Raw genomic sequence first — 20,996 nt, 5'->3', positions numbered from 1 at the left:
AGGTACGCAGCTGGAGTTTGAATGTTTGAAGGGGTACGGGATTATAAAAAGTTTGAACCACTTTAACACCACATTTCTTGTTGCCCAATCTAAGAATAAGATACTTTTCTCATCACCAGATGACCGTCCGTCCCCTCTCTCTGTGTTCCAGGTATTCCAGTGAAGGATTATGGGTAGTTTTAAGGGCCATGCATTGCCGGGTAGTTTCTTCCTGATCGCGGGTCTGTGGTGGGCAGGAAAGTACTCTCTATGGTACGCCACCCTCAGGAACAAGAGTCTGGGCTCCACCTCCACCCGCCTGGCCAGCCGATCCACACAGCGCCGCCTGGAAGTCATCGAGGGATCAGTCACCCTCTTCTTCTCCGTGGTTGGTGAGCATCAACACCCTGAGCATCCACGTTATATGGTTTTTTTAATCACTTTGATGCAATTTTCACAACACTTAGTACAAAACTCAAAACAGATAATCAAAAAGGCACATTTTTTCCCCCCTTTTTTCGGGATTTTTATTTTTTTATTTTTTATTTTTTACCTTTATTTAACCAGGCAAGTCAGTTAAGAACAAATTCTTATTTTCAATGACGGCCTGGGAACAGTGGGTTAACTGCCTGTTCAGGGGCAGAACGACAGATTTGTACCTTGTCAGCTCGGGGGTTTGAACTCGCAACCTTCCGGTTACTAGTCCAACGCTCTAACCACTAGGCTACCCTGCCGCCCCGGGATATCCAATTGGTAGTTCTGATCTTGTCTCATCTCTGCAATTCCCCTGCGGACTCAGGAGAGGTGAAAGTCGAGGGCCATGCATCCTCCGAAACACGACCCTGCCTAGCCACACTGCTTCTTGACACACTGTTCGCTTAACACGGAAGCCAGCCGCACCAATGTGTCGGAGGAAACACCGTCCGACTGACGACCGAATCAGCTTGCAGGTTCCCGGCCCGCCACAGCACAATGAGACCCCGGCCAAACCCTCCCCTATCCCAGACGACGCTGGGCCAATTGTGTGCCACCCCATGTGTCTCCCAGTCACGGCCGGCCGTGACACAGCCTGGGATCGAACCTGTGGCTGTAGTGGCGCCTCAACACTGCAATGCAGTGCCTTAGATCGCTGCACCACTCGGGAGGCCCAACATTTCCAATTGACTACGTGCAACACACAAAATTATACAGTTACGTTTTCATTCAACTTAGTCAGTATTTAATCTTGAAATACATGTTTCACATTGCAATACGTGTTCATATAAACACAATGAGATGCTCACTTTTGATATGATTCTCTTTTGTTAAAAATATTTTACTATTACTTAAAGGTTTGGTAAACTTATAGATTTTACATGTAAACTGGTTTGTCCACTACAGATTATGATAGCTACTACTACTAATGAAAATATATGTCTGTAAAGTAGAAACATAACAAGTATGATATACAGTGGTAAGAAAAAGTATGTGAACCCTTTGGAATTACCTGGATTTCTGCATAAATTGGTCATCAAATTTCATCTGTTCTTCAAGTCACAACAATAGACAAACATAGTATGCTTAAGCTAATAACACACAAATTATTGTATTTTTATTTTCTATATTGAATACATAATTTAAACATTCACAGTGTAGGTTGGAAAAAGTGTGTGAACCCCTAGGCTAATGACTCCAAAAGCTAATTGGAGTCAGGAGTCAGCTAACTTGGAGTCCAATCAATGAGATTGGAGATGTTGGTTAGAGTGGCCTTGCCCTACAAAAAACACTCACAAAATGTGAGTTTCCTGGTCACAAGAAGCATTGCCTGATGTGTACCATGCCTTGAGCAAAAGAGATATCAGAAGCCGTAAGATTAAGAATTGTTGACTTGCATAAAGCTGGAAAGGGTTACAAAAGTATCTCTAAAAGCCTTGATGTTCATCAGTCCACGGTAAGATAAATTGTCTATAAATGGAGAAAGTTCAGCACTGTTGCTACTCTCCCTATGAGTGGCCGTCCTGCAAAGATGACTGCAAGAGCACAGCGCAGAATGCTCAATGAGGTTAAGAAGAATCCTAGAGTGCCAGCTAAAGACTTACAGAAATCTCTGGAACATGGTAACATCTCTGTTGACAAGTCTACGATGCATAAAACACTAAACAAGCATGGTGTTCAAGGGAGGACACCATGGAAGAAGCCACGGCTGTCCAAAAAAAATAATTTCTGCACGTCTGAAGTTTGCAAAAGTGCACCTGGATATTCTACAGCGCTACTGATAAAATATTATGTAGACAGATGAAACAACAGTTGAGTTGTTTGGAAGGAACACACAGCAGTATGTGTGGAGAGCACACCAATTTCGAAACCTCATTCCAACTGTAAAGTATGGTGGAGGGGGCATCGTGGTTTGGGTCTGATTTGCTGCCTCAGGATAGCTTGCTTTCATCGATGGAAAAATTAATTCCCAAGTTTATCAACAACTGTTGGCGCAATTATTAGAAAATGGAAGAAGTTCAAGATGACGGTCAATCACCCTCGGTCTGGGGCTCCATGCAAGATCACAACTCGTGGGGCATCAATGATCATGAGGAAGGTGAGGGATCAGCCCAGAACTACACGGCAGGACCTGGTCAATGACCTGAAGAGAGCTGGGACCACAGTCTCAAAGAAAACCATTAGTAACACACTACTCCGTCATGGATTAAAATCCTGCAGCGCACGCAAGGTCCCCCTGCTCAAGCCAGCGCATGTCCAGGCCCGTCTGAAGTTTTCCAAAGACCATCTGGGTGATCCAGAGGAGGAATGGGAGAAGGTCATGTGGTCTGATGAGACAGAAATAGAGCTTTTTGGTCTAAACTCCACTCGCCGTGTTTGGAGGAAGAAGAAAGATGAGTACAACCCCAAGAACACCATCCCAACCGTGAAGCATGGAGGTGGAAACATCATTCTTTGGGGATGCTTTTCTGCAAAGGGGACAGGACGACTGCACCGTATTGAGGGGAGGATGGATGGGGCCATGTATCGCGAGATCTTGGCCAAAAACCTCCTTCCCTCAGTAAGAGCATTGAAGATGGGTCGTGGCTGGGTCTTCCAGCAAGACAACGACCCAAAACACACAGCCAGGGCAACTAAGGAGTGGCTCCGTAAGAAGCATCTCAAGGTCCTGGAGTGGCCTAGCCAGTCTCCAGACCTGAACCCAATAGAAAATCTTTGGAGGGAGCTGAAATTCCGTATTGCCCAGCGACAGCCCCGAAACCTGAAGGATCTGGAGAAGGTCTGTATGGAGGAGTGGGCCAAAATCCCTGCTGCAGTATGTGCAAACCTGGTCAAGAACTACAGGAAACGTATGATCTCTGTAATTGCAAACAAAGGTTACTGTACCAAATATTAAGTTCTGCTTTTCTGATGTATCAAATACTTATGTCATGCAACAAAATGCAAATGAATTACTTAAAAATCATCATTATTGTTTTAGATTCTGTCTCACAGTTGAAGTGTACCTATGATAACAATTACACATGCTTTGTAAGTAGGAAAACCTGCAAAGTCGGCAGTGTATCAAATACTTGTTCTCCCCACTGTATATGGCGTCAAATCAAATTGTATTGGTCGCATACACAAACTCAGCAAAAAAAGAAACGTCCCCTTTTCAGGACCCTGTCTTTCAAAGATAATTTGTAAAAATCCAAATAACTTCACAGATCTTCATTGTAAAGGGTTTAATAAACACTGTTTCCCATGCTTGTTCAATGAACCATAAACAATTAATGAACATGCACCTGTGGAACTGTTGTTAAGACACTAGCAGCTTCCAGACGGTAGGTATTTAAGGTCAGTTATGAAAACCTGGGACACTAAAGAGGCATTTCTACTGACTCTGAAAAACACCAATAGAAAAATGCCCAGGGTCCCTGCTCATCTGTGTGACCGTGCCTTAGGCTGCAAGGAGGCATGAGGACTGCAGATGTAGCCAGGGCAATAAATTGCAATGTCCGCACTGTGAGACGCCTAAGACAGCGCTACAGGGAGACAGGATGGACAGCTGATCATCCTCGCAGTGGCAGACCACGTGTAACAACATCTGCACAGGATCGGTACATCCGAACATCATACCTGCGGGACAGGTACAGGATGGCAACAACAACTACCGAGTTACACCAGGAATCCCTCCATCTGTGCTCAGACTGTACGCAATAGGCTGAGAGAGGCTGGACTGAGAACTTGTAGACCTGTTGTAAGGTCACCGGCAACAGCGTCGCCTATGGGCACAAACCCACCATCGGTGGCCCAAACAGGACTGGCAAAAAGTGCTCTTCACTCCAGGGTTGATGGTCGGATTCACATTTATCGTCGAAGGAATGAGCGTTACACCGAGGTGTCTGGTTAGACCGTAAACTCTCCTTCCAGCCTCACATTAAGCATCTCCAATTCAAGATTAAATCTAGAATCGGCTTCCTATTTCGCAAAAAAGAATCCTTCACTCATGCTGCCAAACATACCCTCGTAAAACTGACTATCCTACCGATCCTTGACTTCGGCGATGTCATTTATAAAATAGCCTCCAACACTACTCAGCAAATTGGATGCAGTCTATTACAGTGCCATCCGTTTTGTCACCAAAGCCCCATATACTACCCACCACTGCAACCTGTATGCTCTCGTTGGCTGTCCCTCACTTCATATTCGTCGCCAAACCCACTGGCTCCAGGTCATCTTACAAGTCTCTGCTGGGTAAAGCACCGCCTTATCTCAGCTCACTGGTCACCATAGCAGCACCCACCCGTAGCACGCGCTCCAGCAGGTATATTTCACTGGTCACCCCCAAAGCCTATTCCTTCATTGGCCGCCTCTCCTTCCAGTTCTCTGCTGCCAATGACTGGAACGAATTGCAAAAATCACTGAAGTTGGAGACTCATATCTCCATCACTAACTTTAAGCATCAACTGTCAGAGCAGCTCACAGATCAATGCACCTGTACATAGCCCATCTGTAAATAGCCCATCCAACTACCTCATCCCCATATTGTTATTTATTTTTTTGCTCCTTTGCACCCCAGTATCTCTACTTGCACATTAATCTTCTGCACATCTATCACTCCAGTGTTTAATTGCTAAATTGTAATTACTTCACCACTACGGCATATGTATTGCTTTACCTCCCTAATCTTACCTCATCTGCACACACTGTATATAGATTTTTTTCTATTGTGTTATTGACTGTATGTTTGTTTATTCCATGTGTAACTCTGTGTTGTTGTTTGTGTTGCACTACTTTGCTTTATCTTGGCCAGGTCACAGTTGTAAAGGAGAACTTGTTCTCAACCTGGTTAAATAAAGGTGAGAAAAAAGAACAAAATGGCCTACATGTGATGTGAATTGAGGGCCACCGTCGGAGACGATATCCTCTGGAAGGCCATAGTGCCGGAAGACCAGCTGGAACATTGCCTCAGTGATCTGGAAAGCGGTAGGGAGACCAGAGAGAGGGATAAAATGGAAGGATTTAAAGAATATGTCCACAACAACCATAATAGTGGTGAAACCATCAGACGGCGGGAGATCAGTACCAAAATCCATGGACAGATGGGACCAAGGCCGCTGAGGCACGGGAAGGGGATGAGTTTTCCTGCTGGAGCATGCCGGGGATATTTTGTTTGTGCACATACGGAGCATGAATTGACATAGCAGGCCTTGGCATATCCTGTGCCAAGGTGGGCCACCAGTACTTTGCGGAGATTAATTGAATGGTGCGGGTGAAACCTGTGTGTCCAGCGGCGAGGGATGTGTGTGCCCAGGTCAACAGCCGATCCCTCACTCCCGTGGGGACGTAGATGCGCTCAGGAGGGCAGGTAGCAGGTGCGGGTTCCCGCTCCAGAAGCTGGCCAATATCCTCATCTACGTCCCAAAACATGGGGCCAATGATACTGTAGGACGGAATGATGGGCTGGAGGGTACCTACAGGACTCTCAGCCGACGTGGAACCACAAGGTAAGGGAAAGCAGGTTTTCCAGCATCCTGGTGCCCAGGCTGTGATTTTCATCCTCGACCAGGGTATTGGTGGGGTTATGACGTTGGAGCCATGGGAGGCAGAGGATGACTTTGTGAACGGGTGTAGTGATGATGAGGAAGGGAAGGCTTTCTTGGTGCAAGGGCCCCATGGTGAGAGTGAGGGTGAGTTGGGCTGTGATGTGCGTGATAGTGCTGGATCCCATTGGTCGATTATCCAGGGCTTGGAGTGGAAAGCTGGTATGAAGTGATGTTCAGGGAGGAGACGGGGGTCAATGAAATTCCCTGTGGCACTGGAGTCCACTAGAGCTGTAGAGATAACAGACGAGGGACAGCCAGCCAGTGAAGGGAACCAGGAAGGGTTTGTCGGAAAACGATGATGAAGGAATACTCACGACTATCCTGGGAGACGGATGATCACGGGGCAATCCCATTGCCCCAGACGACACAGGACACAGCTGGAGCTGGTGCCGCATCTGACCGCAATAGGAACACAGCCCCAGCCGTCTCTGGTGACGATGCTCTGCCGCAGAGAAGTGTATGACCCCTATCTCCATGGGTTCAGGCTCTGCCTTGAGACGGCCAAAGGTGGAGGACGAGGGACGAAGGAGTTGCCGGCGCTCCTAAAGTAGGTTGCCCAGACGGGTGGCCATTGCGATGAGTGCATCCAAGGAAAGGTTGCTGTCCCTGTATGCCAACTCTGTCTGGACCTCCACACGCAGTCCTCTATGAAATAGGGTGCAGAGCACCGGTTGGTTCCATCTGTTGGAGGCTGCCACGGTCCGGAAGGTCAGGGTGTACTCCGCAGCAGTCTGGGCACACTGCCAGAGTTGGAATATTCGCTGACCTGCTACTCTGCTGGGACGACTCGAGGTAAAAGGCCCTCCACTTGTTGTAGGTGAATCCTCTCGGGTGGTGTCAAGGCGGTGGAGGACGCAGAGTACTATCCATAGCCGCACCCAGTTGCGCCAGCTGATCGGGATGTTGACAGAGTAGGTGTCCCTGTTCACCGACCGTCTGGGAGATGTCTTTATCTTCTGCTGCTTCCATAATTTGTGAGGCAGTATTCTGTCACGTATACGCCATGAGTCAGGAAGCAGATGCAGAAGGTGAGTTTAATAATGAAGAATGCAGATTAAAAAACATGAGAAGAGTACAGAACGTGAATGAAAACAAACCATTAATGCCTGATGACTGAGGCTACTGAAGGCTAATAAAGGGAAGGTAATCAAGGTGATGATGAAGTCCAGGTGTGTGTAATGATGGACCGACCGGTGGTTAGTAGACCAGTGACATTGAGTGCTGGAGAGGGGGAGCGGCGTGACAGTATCTTACATTTTTTGCTATTGGATTAACTGGTTGTTAAAATAACTACATTGAGAAGATATCATTATGTTGTGTTTTGGTGATTAAACCCAATGTTTCACAGTAAAGATTTTGGATCAATGGTTGTGTGGTGAAAGATATCTACAAAACAAAATGAATGCACAATGAAAGGTTTTGAATGTGCTGTCTGGGTGCTTTACGAGTGTTACCAGTTTGGAGCTTTGTACTAAGAGTTTTGAAAATTCACCATATACTAGCTGGTACTGTCTGTAGTTAATCAACACTGGGGATGAGCAGACAAACTGGGAGTGTTAGGATGTTTTGAAATGATCATTTTAGGATGAGACATTGTTGCTGGATTGTTGATGGTAATTTATGGCAGAGGGAGACTATGATTAGAAGTTTCCCTCTGCCATAAATGAGATGTTTCTAAAAGACCAAGGATCTTTTCTCTGAGACGTTTAAGAGAATCCTGACATTCTGTTTTTCAGGGATGCTGGCGGAGCAGTTTGTAGCAGATGGACCACGGCTGCACCTGTATGACTACAGTGAGCATCACTGGGACAGACTCCATAACTGGCAGCACTCCACCATGTACCTCTTCTTTGGCTTGGCTGGAGCCATGTCTCTGATTGTACACACCACCGACGCTGCTCCACTGGCCCTCGACAGACTAATGCTGGCCATCGCCTTCTTCATAGAAGGTAATAGGTCTGGGCAGGCGGGGGAGATGGAGATGTCCTGAGGTAATAGGCTTTGGTAATTAGTTAGCTAGCTCACATGCAGTGTTACATCCATAGACATCGAATCACCACTAGAAATGGACATATCTATTCAAGTTAATGGGGCTGTAATGCGTGGACCGGCGCTCCATCGCACTACTGATGTTTATTCTGTGTTTCCCAGGGTTCCTTTTCCTGTACCACCTCCACGGCAGAGCCATGCTAGATGTCCATGTTCACCAGCTGCTGCTGTTCTGTGTGTTTGGAGAGGCCATGGTGTCCTTTCTGGAGGTGTTCCACAGAGGAAACATGCTGCTGGAGCTTCTGAGAGCATCACTCACCATCCTGCAGGGGAGCTGGTTCTGGCAGGTCAGTCATTGAGTCATTGTCTGTCTCTCTAGGGAGGGGGGGGGGGTTAGGGAGCTGGTTCTGGCAGGTCAGTCATTGAGTCATTATCTGTCTCTCTAGGGAGGGGGGGGTTAGGGAGCTGGTTCTGGCAGGTCAGTCATTGAGTCATTATCTGTCTCTCTAGGGAGGGGGGGGTTAGGGAGCTGGTTCTGGCAGGTCAGTCATTGAGTCATTGTCTGTCTCTCTAGGGAGGGGGGGGGGGTTAGGGAGCTGGTTCTGGCAGGTCAGTCATTGAGTCATTATCTGTCTCTCTAGGGAGGGGGGGGTTAGGGAGCTGGTTCTGGCAGGTCAGTCATTGAGTCATTGTCTGTCTCTCTAGGGAGGGGGGGGGGGGGGGGGGGTTAGGGAGCTGGTTCTGGCAGGTCAGTCATTGAGTCATTATCTGTCTCTCTAGGGAGGGAGGGGTTAGGGAGCTGGTTCTGGCAGGTCAGTCATTGAGTCATTATCTGTCTCTCTAGGGAGGGGGGGGTTAGGGAGCTGGTTCTGGCAGGTCAGTCATTGAGTCATTGTCTGTCTCTCTAGGGAGGGGGGGGGGGTTAGGGAGCTGGTTCTGGCAGGTCAGTCATTGAGTCATTATCTGTCTCTCTAGGGAGGGGGGGGTTAGGGAGCTGGTTCTGGCAGGTCAGTCATTGAGTCATTATCTGTCTCTCTAGGGAGGGGGGGGTTAGGGAGCTGGTTCTGGCAGGTCAGTCATTGAGTCATTATCTGTCTCTCTAGGGAGGGGGGGGGGGGGGGGGGGTTAGGGAGCTAGATATTTTTTGTTGTTGTTGATAGATTTCACCTTTATTTAACCAGGTAGGCAAGTTGAGAACAAGTTCTCATTTACAACTGCGACCTGCTCAAGATAACGCAAAGCAGTTCGACACATACAACAACAGAGTTACACATGGAGTAAAACAAACATACAGTCAATAATAGAGTAGAAAAATAAGTCTATATACAATGTGAGCAAATGAGGTGAGATAAGGGAGGTAAAGGCAAAAAAAGGCCATGGTGGCAAAGTAAATACAATATAGAAAGTAAAACACTGGAATGGTAGATTTGCAGCGAAATAATTTGCAAAGTAGAAATAGACATAATGGTCTGCAAAGGAGCAAAATAAATACATAAAATAAATACAGTAGGGGAGGAGGTAGTTGTTTGGGCTAAATTATAGGTGGGCTATGTACAGGTGCAGTAATCTGTGAGCTGCTCTGACAGCTGGTGCTTAAAGCTAGTGAGGGAGATAAGTGTTTCCAGTTTCAGAGATTTTTGTCGTTCGTTCCAGTCATTGGCAGCAGAGAACTGGAAGGAGAGGCGGCCAAAGGAAGAATTGGTTTTGGAGTGACCAGAGAGAGATATACCTGCTCGAACGCGTGCTTCAGGTGGGTGCTGCTGTGGTGACCAGCGAGCTGAGATAAGGGGGGACTTTACCTAGCAGGGTGTTGTAGATGACCTGGAGCCAGTGGGTTTGGCGACGAGTATGAAGCGAGGGCCAGCCAACGAGAACGTACAGGTCGCAGTGGTGGGTAGTGTATGGGGCTTTGGTGACAAAACGGATGGCGTTGTGATAGACTGCATCCAATTTATTAAGTAGGGTATTGGAGGCTATTTTGTAAATGACATCGCCGAAGTCGAGGATCAGTAGGATAGTCAGTTTTACGAGGGTATGTTTGGCAGCATGAGTGAAGGATGCTTCGTTGCGAAATAGGACGCCGATTCTAGATTTAACTTTGGATTGGAGATGTTTGATGTGAGTCTAGAAGGAGAGTTTACAGTCTAACCAGACACCTACGTATTTGTAGTTGTCCACATATTCTAAGTCAGAACCGTCCAGAGTAGTGATGTTGGACAGGCGGGCAGGTGCAGGCAGCGATCGGTTGAAGAAAATATACAAAAATATATATAAGGAAGAGGATGCCAATTGGGATGCACAGACTATTTCTCTCTCGTGTGTGTGTGTGTGTTTGTGTATGTATTTGATACAGAGTTGTAGAGTAGAGGACTAAGCTCTAATCAAACACTCTATAACAGCATTCTGATGTTAAAGTCCCTAATTCATTGTGTTTGTCACAGCTAGCATCATCTCATCTCCCCTTCAGGTTCTGGACACTGTACTGTATATGTTGTGGGGACACATGATTCCAATGTCTATTTAGTAGAGCGCAAATTGATCTCCTGAACACTAAATCATGGTAGATAGGTCTACTTCCACTAAACCTGGGTAGATAGCCCTACTTCCACTAAACCTGGGTAGATAGCCCTACTTCCACTAAACCTGGGTAGACAGCCCTACTTCCACTAAACCTGGGTAGATAGCCCTACTTCCACTAAACCTGGGTAGATAGCCCTACTTCCACTAAACCTGGGTAGACAGCCCTACTTCCACTAAACCTGGGTAGATAACCCTACTTCCACTAAACCTGGGTAGATAGCCCTACTTCCACTAAACATGGGTAGATAGCCCTACTTCCACTAAACCTGGGTAGACAGCCCTACTTCCAATAAACCTGGGTAGACAGCCCTACTTCCATTAAACCTGGGTAGACAGCCCTACTTCCAATAAACCAATGTAGATAGCCCTACTTCCACTAAACCTGGGTAGATAGCCCTACTTCCACTAAACCTGGGTAGATAGTCCTACTTCCACTAAACCTGGGTAGATAGGCCTACTTCGACTAAACCTGGGTAGATATTCCTACTTCCACTAAACCTGGGTAGATAGGTCTACTTCCACTAAACCTGGGTAGATAACCCTACTTCCACTAAACCTGGGTAGATAGGCCTACTTCCACTAAACCTGGGTAGATAGGCCTACTTCCACTAAACCTGGGTAGACAACCCTACTTCCACTAAACCTGGGTAGATATTCATACTTCCACTAAACCTGGGTAGATAGGCCTACTTCCACTAAACCTGGCTAGATAGGCCTACTTCCACTAAACCTGGGTAGACAGGCCTACTTCCACTAAACCTGGGTATACAGCCCTACTTCCACTAAACCTGGGTAGACAGCCCTACTTCCACTAAACCTGGGTATATAGCCCTACCTCCACTAAACCTGGGTAGATAGGCCTACTTCCACTAAACCTGGGTAGATAGGCCTACTTCCACTAAACCTGGGTAGACAGGCCTACTTCCACTAAACCTGGGTAGATAGGCCTACTTCCACTAAACCTGGGTAGACAGCCCTACTTTCACTAAACCTGGGTAGACAGGCCTACTTCCACTAAACCTGGGTAGATAGGCCTACTTCCACTAAACCTGGGTAGATAGGCCTACTTCCACTAAACCTGGGTAGATAGGCCTACTTCCACTAAACCTGGGTAGACAACCCTACTTCCACTAAACCTGGGTAGATAGCCCTACTTCCACTAAACCTGGGTAGATATTCCTACTTCCACTAAACCTGGGTAGATAGGCCTACTTCCACTAAACCTGGCTAGATAGGTCTACTTCCACTAAACCTGGGTAGATAGGCCTACTTCCACTAAACCTGGGTAGACAGGCCTACTTCCACTAAACCTGGGTAGACAGCCCTACTTCCACTAAACCTGGGTAGACAGCCCTACTTCCACTAAACCTGGGTAGACAGCCCTACTTCCACTAAACCTGGGTATATAGCCCTACTTCCACTAAACCTGGGTAGATAGGCCTACTTCCACTAAACCTGGGCAGATAGGCCTACTTCCACTAAACCTGGGTAGACAGCCCTACTTTCACTAAACTGGGTAGATAGCCCTACTTCCACTAAACCTGGGTAGATATTCCTACTTCCACTAAACCTGGGTAGATACAGTGCCTTGCGAAAGTATTCGGCCCCCTTGAACTTTGCGACCTTTTGCCACATTTCAGGCTTCAAACATAAAGATATAAAACTGTATTTTCTTGTGAAGAATCAACAACAAGTGGGACACAATCATGAAGTGGAATGACATTTATTGGATATTTCAAACTTTTTTAACAAATCAAAAACTGAAAAATTGGGCGTGCAAAATGATTCAGCCCCCTTAAGTTAATACTTTGTAGCGCCACCTTTTGCTGCGATTACAGCTGTAAGTCGCTTGGGGTATGTCTCTATCAGTTTTGCACATCGAGAGACTGACATTTTTTCCCATTCCTCCTTGCAAAACAGCTCGAGCTCAGTGAGGTTGGATGGAGAGCATTTGTGAACAGCAGTTTTCAGTTCTTTCCACAGATTCTCGATTAGATTCAGGTCTGGACTTTGACTTGGCCATTCTAACACCTGGATATGTTTATTTTTGAACCATTCCATTGTAGATTTTGCTTTATGTTTTGGATCATTGTCTTGTTGGAAGACAAATCTCCGTCCCAGTCTCAGGTCTTTTGCAGACTCCATCAGGTTTTCTTCCAGAATGGTCCTGTATTTGGCTCCATCCATCTTCCCCATCAATTTTAACCATCTTCCCTGTCCCTGCTGAAGAAAAGCAGGCCCAAACCATGATGCTGCCACCACCATGTTTTACAGTGGGGATGGTGTGTTCAGGGTGATGAGCTGTGTTGCTTTTACGCCAAACATAACGTTTTGCATTGTTGCCAAAAAGTTCAATTTTGGTTTCATCTGACCAGAGCACCTTCTTCCACATGTTTGGTGTGTCTCCCAGGTGGCTTGTGGCAAACTTTAAACAACACTTTTTATGGATATCTTTAAGAAATGGCTTTCTTCTTGCCACTCTTCCATAAAGGCCAGATTTGTGCAATATACGACTGATTGTTGTCCTATGGACAGAGTCTCCCACCTCAGCTGTAGATCTCTGCAGTTCATCCAGAGTGATCATGGGCCTCTTGGCTGCATCTCTGATCAGTCTTCTCCTTGTATGAGCTGAAAGTTTAGAGGGACGGCCAGGTCTTGGTAGATTTGCAGTGGTCTGATACTCCTTCCATTTCAATATTATCGCTTGCACAGTGCTCCTTGGGATGTTTAAAGCTTGGGAAATCTTTTTGTATCCAAATCCGGCTTTAAACTTCTTCACAACAGTATCTCAGACCTGCCTGGTGTGTTCCTTATTCTTCATGATGCTCTCTGCGCTTTTAACGGACCTCTGAGACTATCACAGTGCAGGTGCATTTATACGGAGACTTGATTACACACAGGTGGATTGTATTTATCATCATTAGTCATTTAGGTCAACATTGGATCATTCAGAGATCCTCACTGAACTTCTGGAGAGAGTTTGCTGCACTGAAAGTAAAGGGGCTGAATAATTTTGCACGCCCAATTTTTCAGTTTTTGATTTGTTAAAAAAGTTTAAAATATCCAATAAATGTCGTTCCACTTCATGATTGTGTCCCACTTGTTGTTGATTCTTCACAAAAAAATACAGTTTTATATCTTTATGTTTGAAGCCTGAAATGTGGCAAAAGGTCCCAAAGTTCAAGGGGGCCGAATACTTTCGCAAGGCACTGTAGGCCTACTTCCACTAAACCTTGGTAGACAGGCCTACTTCCACTAAACCTGGGTAGACAGCCCTACTTCCACTTAACCTGGGTATATAGCCCTACTTCCACTAAACCTGGGTAGATAGGCCTACTTCCACTAAACCTGGGTAGATAGGCCTACTTCCACTAACCCTACAGTGGCTTGCGAAACTATTCACCCCCTTGGCATTTTTCCTATTTGTTGCCTTACAACCTGGAATCAAAATGTGTTTTTGGGGGGTTTGTATCATTTGATTTACATAACATGCCTACCACTTTGAAGTGGCAAAATATTTGTCAATACTTTGTAGAGCCACCTTTTGCAGCAATTACAGCTGCAAGTCTCTTGGGGTACGTCTCTATAAGCTTGGCATATATGTAGCCACTGGGATGTTTGCCCATTCTTCAAGGTAAAACTGCTCCAGGTCCTTGTTGGATGGGTTGCGCTGGTGTACAGCAATCTTAAAGTCATACCACAGATTCTCAATTGGATTGAGGTCTGGGCTTTGACTAGGCCATTACAAGACATTTAAATGTTTCCCCTTAAACCACTTGAGTGTTGCTTTAGCAGTATCGTTAGGGTCATTGTCCTGCTGGAAGATTAACCTCCATCTCAGTCTCAAATCTCTAGAAAAATGAAACAGGTTTCCCCTCAAGAATTTCCCTGCATTTAGTGCCATCTATCATTCCTTCAATTCTGACCAGTTTCCCAGTCCCTGCCGATGAAAACATCCCCACAGCATGATGCTGCCACCACCATGCTCCACTTTGCAGCTCCTTCAGGGTTATCTTTGGTCTCTTTGTTGTCTCTCTGATTAATGCCCTCCTTGCCTGGTCTGTGAGTCCCCTCCGACACAAAGTTGTCTGATTCAAATCTTGAGAAGAAAACATTCAGTTCATTAGCCATGTTCTGGCCCTCATATCCCCCAAGGTCAGCACTGGTTTTTCCCCTGCCTATGTGGGGGGTACTAGCCATGGATTTAATCCCTTGCCAGGTCACCCTTGCGTTTCAGGTAGAGAGGGTCCTCTCCACCCTTTTCTTGTATGCCTCCTTGTCCAGCCGGATCTGTCTTTTGATCTCACGCTGTACATCTCTTAAAGCCTGTCTATAATCATCTGTGAGTTCATCAAGATCAGAGCTGCTGTCCTCAAATACCTCCCACATAGTACAGTCAAAACACCCCTGGAGACCAAATACCTCCCACATAGTAGTCAAAACACCCCTGGAGACCAAATACCTCCCACATAGTAGTCAAAACACCCCTGGAGACCCAATACCTCCCACATAGTACAGTCAAAACACCACTGGAGACCCAATACCTCCCACATAGTACAGTCAAAACACCCCTGGCCTGAGGTAGACAACGTTTTACTGTGAACACCAGGGCTGTACCCGCTTTTAGTAACCGTTTTACTGTGAACACTGAGGCTGTACCCGCTTTTAGTTACAGGGTTACTGTGAACACTGAGGCTGTACCTGCTTTAAGTTACATTTTTACTGTGAACACTGAGGCTGTATCCACTTTTAGTTACAGTTTTACTGTAAACACTGAGGCTGTACCCGCTTTCAGTTACAGGTTTACTGTGAACACTGAGGCTGTACCTGCTTTAAGTTACATTTTTACTGTGAACACTGAGGCTGTACCTGCTTTAAGTTACATTTTTACTGTGAACACTGAGGCTGTATCCACTTTTAGTTACAGTTTTACTGTGAACACTGAGGCTGTACCTGCTTTAAGTTACAGGTTTACTGTGAACACTGAGGCTGTACCTGCTTTAAGTTACATTTTTACTGTGAACACTGAGGCTGTATCCACTTTTAGTTACAGTTTCAGACAGTGGTCAAGTAGGCTACTGTGGCTATTTGATCATAATGTAGCCCTACCAGAGTGGCCTACAATCATAAATTGATAATGGATAAAATGCATCCCATAATATTTTAACATGGAGATAGCTGTTCTATCGTTCAGACTACAGTAGCAGCCAATGTTTGGTGTTAAATGTAGGCCTACATTCCATGAGACTTTTGAAAAAAAACATGCAGGGCTTGACATTAACCTGTTAATCCACTTGTCCTTCAGACAAGGAGGTGACTGACAATGTGGTTGTGTTGAAAGAGAAACCACTTTACAAAATAAAATTGATTATTAACTGACATCAAATGATCTATAACTGGGCTAATAACTCACTAACTAGCAAAGGATATGAACAAATGTACAAACACGGCTACATGCAGCTCTGGCTTTGAACTCAAAACAAGCACATCTACTCATGACCACTCATGCTGTAAACACAGTCCAGTTCACAATGAATGGCACAGAGCCATATATGGCAATGGTCGATTTGCATATAGACCTACTACAGCTCTGATTTGTTATGCCGCACCGGTCTGTGTAGAGTACGGGCCTGAGTCGTGACTGTCAATGCAATGGAATCCTACTCCGATGCACTCTGCCAGCAACGAAATCTCTTGCATAGTTCATTTTGTTTCGGTATGTTTTATTGAATGTGGCTGATATTGAGTTGATTCGATCACAATACCCACAGTAAAGGGAAACATTGATAGTGTTAACTAAGGGGGAAAACTCTAGAAAGTTGAGTGAAGTTCAATCTCGTGATTTTCTGTGCGAGCTGATATTTCTCCTGCACGGTAGTCCTGGGGGAGCTTAGAGGGAACATTGGTTAGAACCCCATCAGTCAAACTAATACGTCTTAATACGTCTTCAGGTCTCAGGCAAGATTGCTCATCACGTGCATGGATCCTTCTGCTTCTGGTTGCCACAGAAAGTGTTGTTGTTGTGCAGTAAGCCTAGTCAGTTATATTGGTGCCCTGATCTCTGAGTATGAGGTCAAAGGGGGGTGAAATGTAACTGAGGTGATTCGATGAACCACACTCTTTTGATGAGCAACGTTGCTGGAGACTTGAAGACTTGTGTTATCTTCCTGAACTCATCCCTATGGGCTTTAGCTAAGTGGGCTAACAGTCTTGTGACATGCAGGAGACTTGGTTTGAACCCAGTCAGTCACAAGAGCAAGACTAAACAGGGAGTGTAATGCTATCCTTAGAAGGGCTATGACAAGGCTTTTCAACTATATTCTTAGAGGGGCCTAATTGCCTTTTTTTGTGACACTCCCTTCTAACGCAACCTGTGATCATCATAGAGGGGAACAGAAGGCACATCCACATTCCAGAGAGTCTTAGCTTTTAGGAATGGGGTCATAATAGTTTACATCCAAAATGGTTCAAATGCTAGAGCCAAATTCAGGAAATAAATTAATCATGCCACATTAGCTTCTGTGTACTGTATACATACTGTATACATACTTTCCAGCCTGATTTTCCAGTTTTCGTCCATAGCAGCGGCTTGTGTCCATCTAGTTGAGCCTATTACAGAATAATAAACCCTGGAACAGTCTCTATCCTCTAACCCTCTCTTATCTCTGCCCCCCTCCAGATTGGGTTTGTCCTGTATTCCCCCAGTGGTGCAGAGTGGGACCAGAAGGACCATAACAACATGATGTTTATCACTATGTGTTACTGCTGGCACCTGGTCTTCAGCCTGCTTATTGTGTCAGTGCTGTACTGCACCATCATCTGGTGAGACACCCTTTCCACTCCTATCCTGTGTTCTTATTGGTTAATGTAGCATGTCCTGTGTTCTTATTGGTTAATTTAACATGTTTGTGCTGGCATCTAGCCTTCAGCCTGCTCACTGTATTGGTGCTGTACTGCAACCATCAGCCAGTGAGACAACACTTTCCCTGAGGTCTTATGGGTTAACACCTCCTACATATTTACAGTCACAATGATGTACATCAGCATTCCATTCCTTCATCATCATCACCAGAGTCTAGTTGATTTGGGGGCAGTTTCCCCAGACACATTAAAGGTCATGAACAGTCAAAATCATGTTTTTCATAAAATGAAATGATATTTGGATTATACCAGATCAGAGTATGATGGCTAAAGTATGAACATGTTGCTTCTACATTGATCAAGTTTGATCCCATGTCCAACGCTTAGATTCAGGAGGCGGGATTATTAAGGAATAATCTCCTCTCATTTTTTGTTTGAATTTTACCCATTTTTCTCCCCAATTTTGTGGTATCCAATTGTTTTAGTAGCTACTATCTTGTCTCATCGCTACAACTCCCGTACGGTCTCGGGAGAGACGAAGGTTGAAAGTCATGCGTCCTCCGATACACAACCCAACCAAGCCGCACTGCTTCTTAACACAGCGCGCATCCAACCCGGAAGCCAGCCGCACCAATGTGTCGGTGGAAACACCGTGCACCTGGAAACCTTGGTTAGCGCGCACTGCGCCCGGCCCGCCACAGGAGTCTCTGGTGCACGATGAGACAAGGATATCCCTACCGGCCAAGCCCTCTGTAACGGTTTTGACTTGAGGTTATTATTTATAGGGGTGCCAGGTAGGTTGTGCCTACCAGAGAAAACATTGGTTTCTCCTTTTGGTTTGGGAGGGAAGGAGTCCCATCTGGTCCGTCAAGTCTACACCAATACACAGGACTTATGTAAAAGTCAGGATGGAAATAAACTTTTCATAAACCCTTAAAACATTGGAAATAACTTTAAAAACAACTATATTATTTTGCGTGGGTTGTATTAGCAACATCAATGATTACACACACATAATAATATAACACAATGAGTTCTGGTTCCTCCAGAAATGTCCTGTACCTCGGGCCTAAAAAGCGTCCAGCCCGGTAAAGGAGTTCAGGGAACTCCCGTGACCTTAGTCACGCAATGTTTGTCCGTTCATTCAAGTGTAGCGTAAACCCAGTATTAATCATACAATCAATATAACAATTATTTTACCACAGAACTTTAAAGCGTATCAACTCTTACTAAGTCCTCAACTACAACTAACTACATAAATCATCACAGTATACATCACATCAAAACAAATGAAATACCGTATACAAAAAGGTTGTAGTCAGTCGGTCAGTCAGACAATCCAATCCGCCAACAGATCTCCAGCGGAGAAAGGCCACGAAGAACGGAGAGGTGTAGTCCACGGACGCAAAGAGTGGATCCGATCCTGGGTAAACTCTATTAGGCTTCAAAACACACGGAATAGAGAAGCTTTGGAACTGAGGGTTGAACACATCCTCATTCACGTCTCCATCACAACCCCACTTTTGCGCAGCTGATGCTAGTTATTTAATTGGTAATTAAAGGGCAAGCGCCCTATTGGAAGGAGAAGCACTGAGACAGTTCATAAAAATTCAGGGCCGTCACACAACCCCTCCCCTGGAAAAAGCCGACCATTGCCCTGGAAGGCACATCTTGGTCGGGGAAACAGAGAAAGGTCTCCTCATCACTTTCCTCTACAAAAATATTCATGACTTTTTGGAGCTCACGCATCTCAGCTGAAGGGTCACAGGCCTTAAGGTGTGAGACTTCTGGGTCTGGGAATCTGAGAAAAGTCTCCTCACTTTCCTCTTAAAAGATATCCAGGACCTTGCGGCGCTCAATCGCCTCCAATTCCTCAGCCGACGGGTAACAGGGCTTAAGGCGTGAGACATGAACAACCCGCATATCTTCACCTGTGTCCTCTTTCACCACTCGGTAGTTCAAAGGGCCCATCTGCTCCACAATCCTATATGGTCCTTGCCATTTAGGAGCGAGCTTGGCCGAGAAGAATTGTTCAGCTTTCGAGTAAGGATGAGAGCGAAGCCACACCCGATTACGAAGCTGGAACTGCATGTCTCGTCTGTTCTCATCATAATGTCTCTTCTGCTTGAGTCGAGCCTGGATCATGTTCTTTGAGACAAGAGCTCTCAAGTCATGGAGATGGACTACCTGGTCATAGCAAGCAGCGTCTGGAGTAAGCTGCTGGGGCTGTAGCACCATATCCAAGGGTCCTCGGAGGGGACGACTTTGGTTCAGCTCTGCAGGTGTCTCCAGTGGACTCTTGCACAGCAGAATTCAGGGCAAATCGAAACTCGTGAAGGTGCTTGTCCCAGTGTTTGTGCTGGGTCCCTACATAGGAAGCAATCATTGTCTTCAAGGTTCGATTTACCCTCTCAGTGAGGTTGGTCTGTGGGTGATAGACCCTGGTAAACTTCTGTCTCAGGTTCCATCTTTGGCAGGTCTCCTCAAAGAGATCAGAGACAAATTGGGAACCTCGATCAGACAGGATGTAATCAGGCACTCCCCAGCGAGTCAGGATCTCTTTCGTAAGGATGTTAGAGATGGTCCTTGCTGTGGCCTGACGCAGGGAAAAGAGCTCCACCCACTTTGAATAGTAATCTACAAAAACAAGCATGTACACATTCTGATTGGAGCTTCTAGGAAATGGACCCATCAAATCCACTCCTAACATTTCCCAAAGTCGGGTAACCACCGTTTGCTGCAACTTGCCAGCAGGCTTTCTACCTTCTGGTTTGTACATTTGACAAACCTGACAGTTTCGGATGTGTGACTTCACATCCATGCTCCGATGTGGCCAGTACAGTAATGCTTGCAACCGCTTGTAGGTTTTGAACCTGCCCAAATGACCAGCTAATGGGTCTTCATGGAAATGTTGCAGCAGAAGGTGTAGAGTTTCAGGTATGTACATTTGGTAGAGTGTTCTGTGAGGTAGTTGTACAACTCGGTAGACTTTGTCTTCAATGATGGTCAGCTTTGTGGTAGGATTGACCATATTTTCTCCATCTTCCAGGATAGTCTGGTACAAAGCCTGTACTTCTAGAACATCCTGTTGGGCTTTCCATATGGCCTCATCAGAGATGGGAAAGTCAGTTTTGGGTGAGTCTCGACTGCTTGACAGGACAGTAGCACATGTAAGATGAGGGCCACCGTTATCACAAGCAGGAGCTCTGGACAAGGCATCTGGAACAGTGTTGTATTTTCCTTTCCTGTATTCTACTGCAAAGGTGAACTCTTGCAACCGTAGAGCCCATCTGCTGAGTCTGGTACTTGGTTTGTTGGTCTTGAACACCCACACAAGGGAGGAATGGTCAGTGACCACAGTGAAGTGTCTTCCCTCCAGGTAGTACCTCCACTTCTCCAAAGCCCAGACAACTGCAAGGCACTCTTGCTCGGTTGTGGAGTAGTTCCATTCTGCTCCATTCAATGTCCGACTGGCGAATGCTAGCACTTCTTCAGTGCCAAGTCCAGTCTGTTGGACTAGGACAG

The 20,996-nt window shown here is 45.9% G+C and overlaps 1 protein-coding gene across 1 annotated transcript in view; it reads left to right on the top strand.

Moving 5' to 3' along the window:
• The window catches only part of tmem45a (transmembrane protein 45a), a 45,684-nt gene that overhangs the window by 16,506 nt on the left and 8,182 nt on the right, over window positions 1-20,996 (top strand). The window contains exons 2-5 of the mRNA XM_021583381.2: window positions 152-371; window positions 7,778-7,990; window positions 8,193-8,377; window positions 17,290-17,432. Coding sequence (XP_021439056.1) covers window positions 170-371; window positions 7,778-7,990; window positions 8,193-8,377; window positions 17,290-17,432 — 743 coding nt within the window. The 5' untranslated portion in view covers window positions 152-169. The remainder of the gene's footprint in view (window positions 1-151; window positions 372-7,777; window positions 7,991-8,192; window positions 8,378-17,289; window positions 17,433-20,996) is intronic.

This window comes from Oncorhynchus mykiss, chromosome 1 (genome assembly GCF_013265735.2).
Source record: "Oncorhynchus mykiss isolate Arlee chromosome 1, USDA_OmykA_1.1, whole genome shotgun sequence".
In the NCBI taxonomy this organism is placed as follows: Eukaryota; Metazoa; Chordata; class Actinopteri; order Salmoniformes; family Salmonidae; genus Oncorhynchus; species Oncorhynchus mykiss.
Note: the sequence above shows the minus strand (reverse complement) of the source record. Positions and strands in the feature narration are given on the sequence as shown.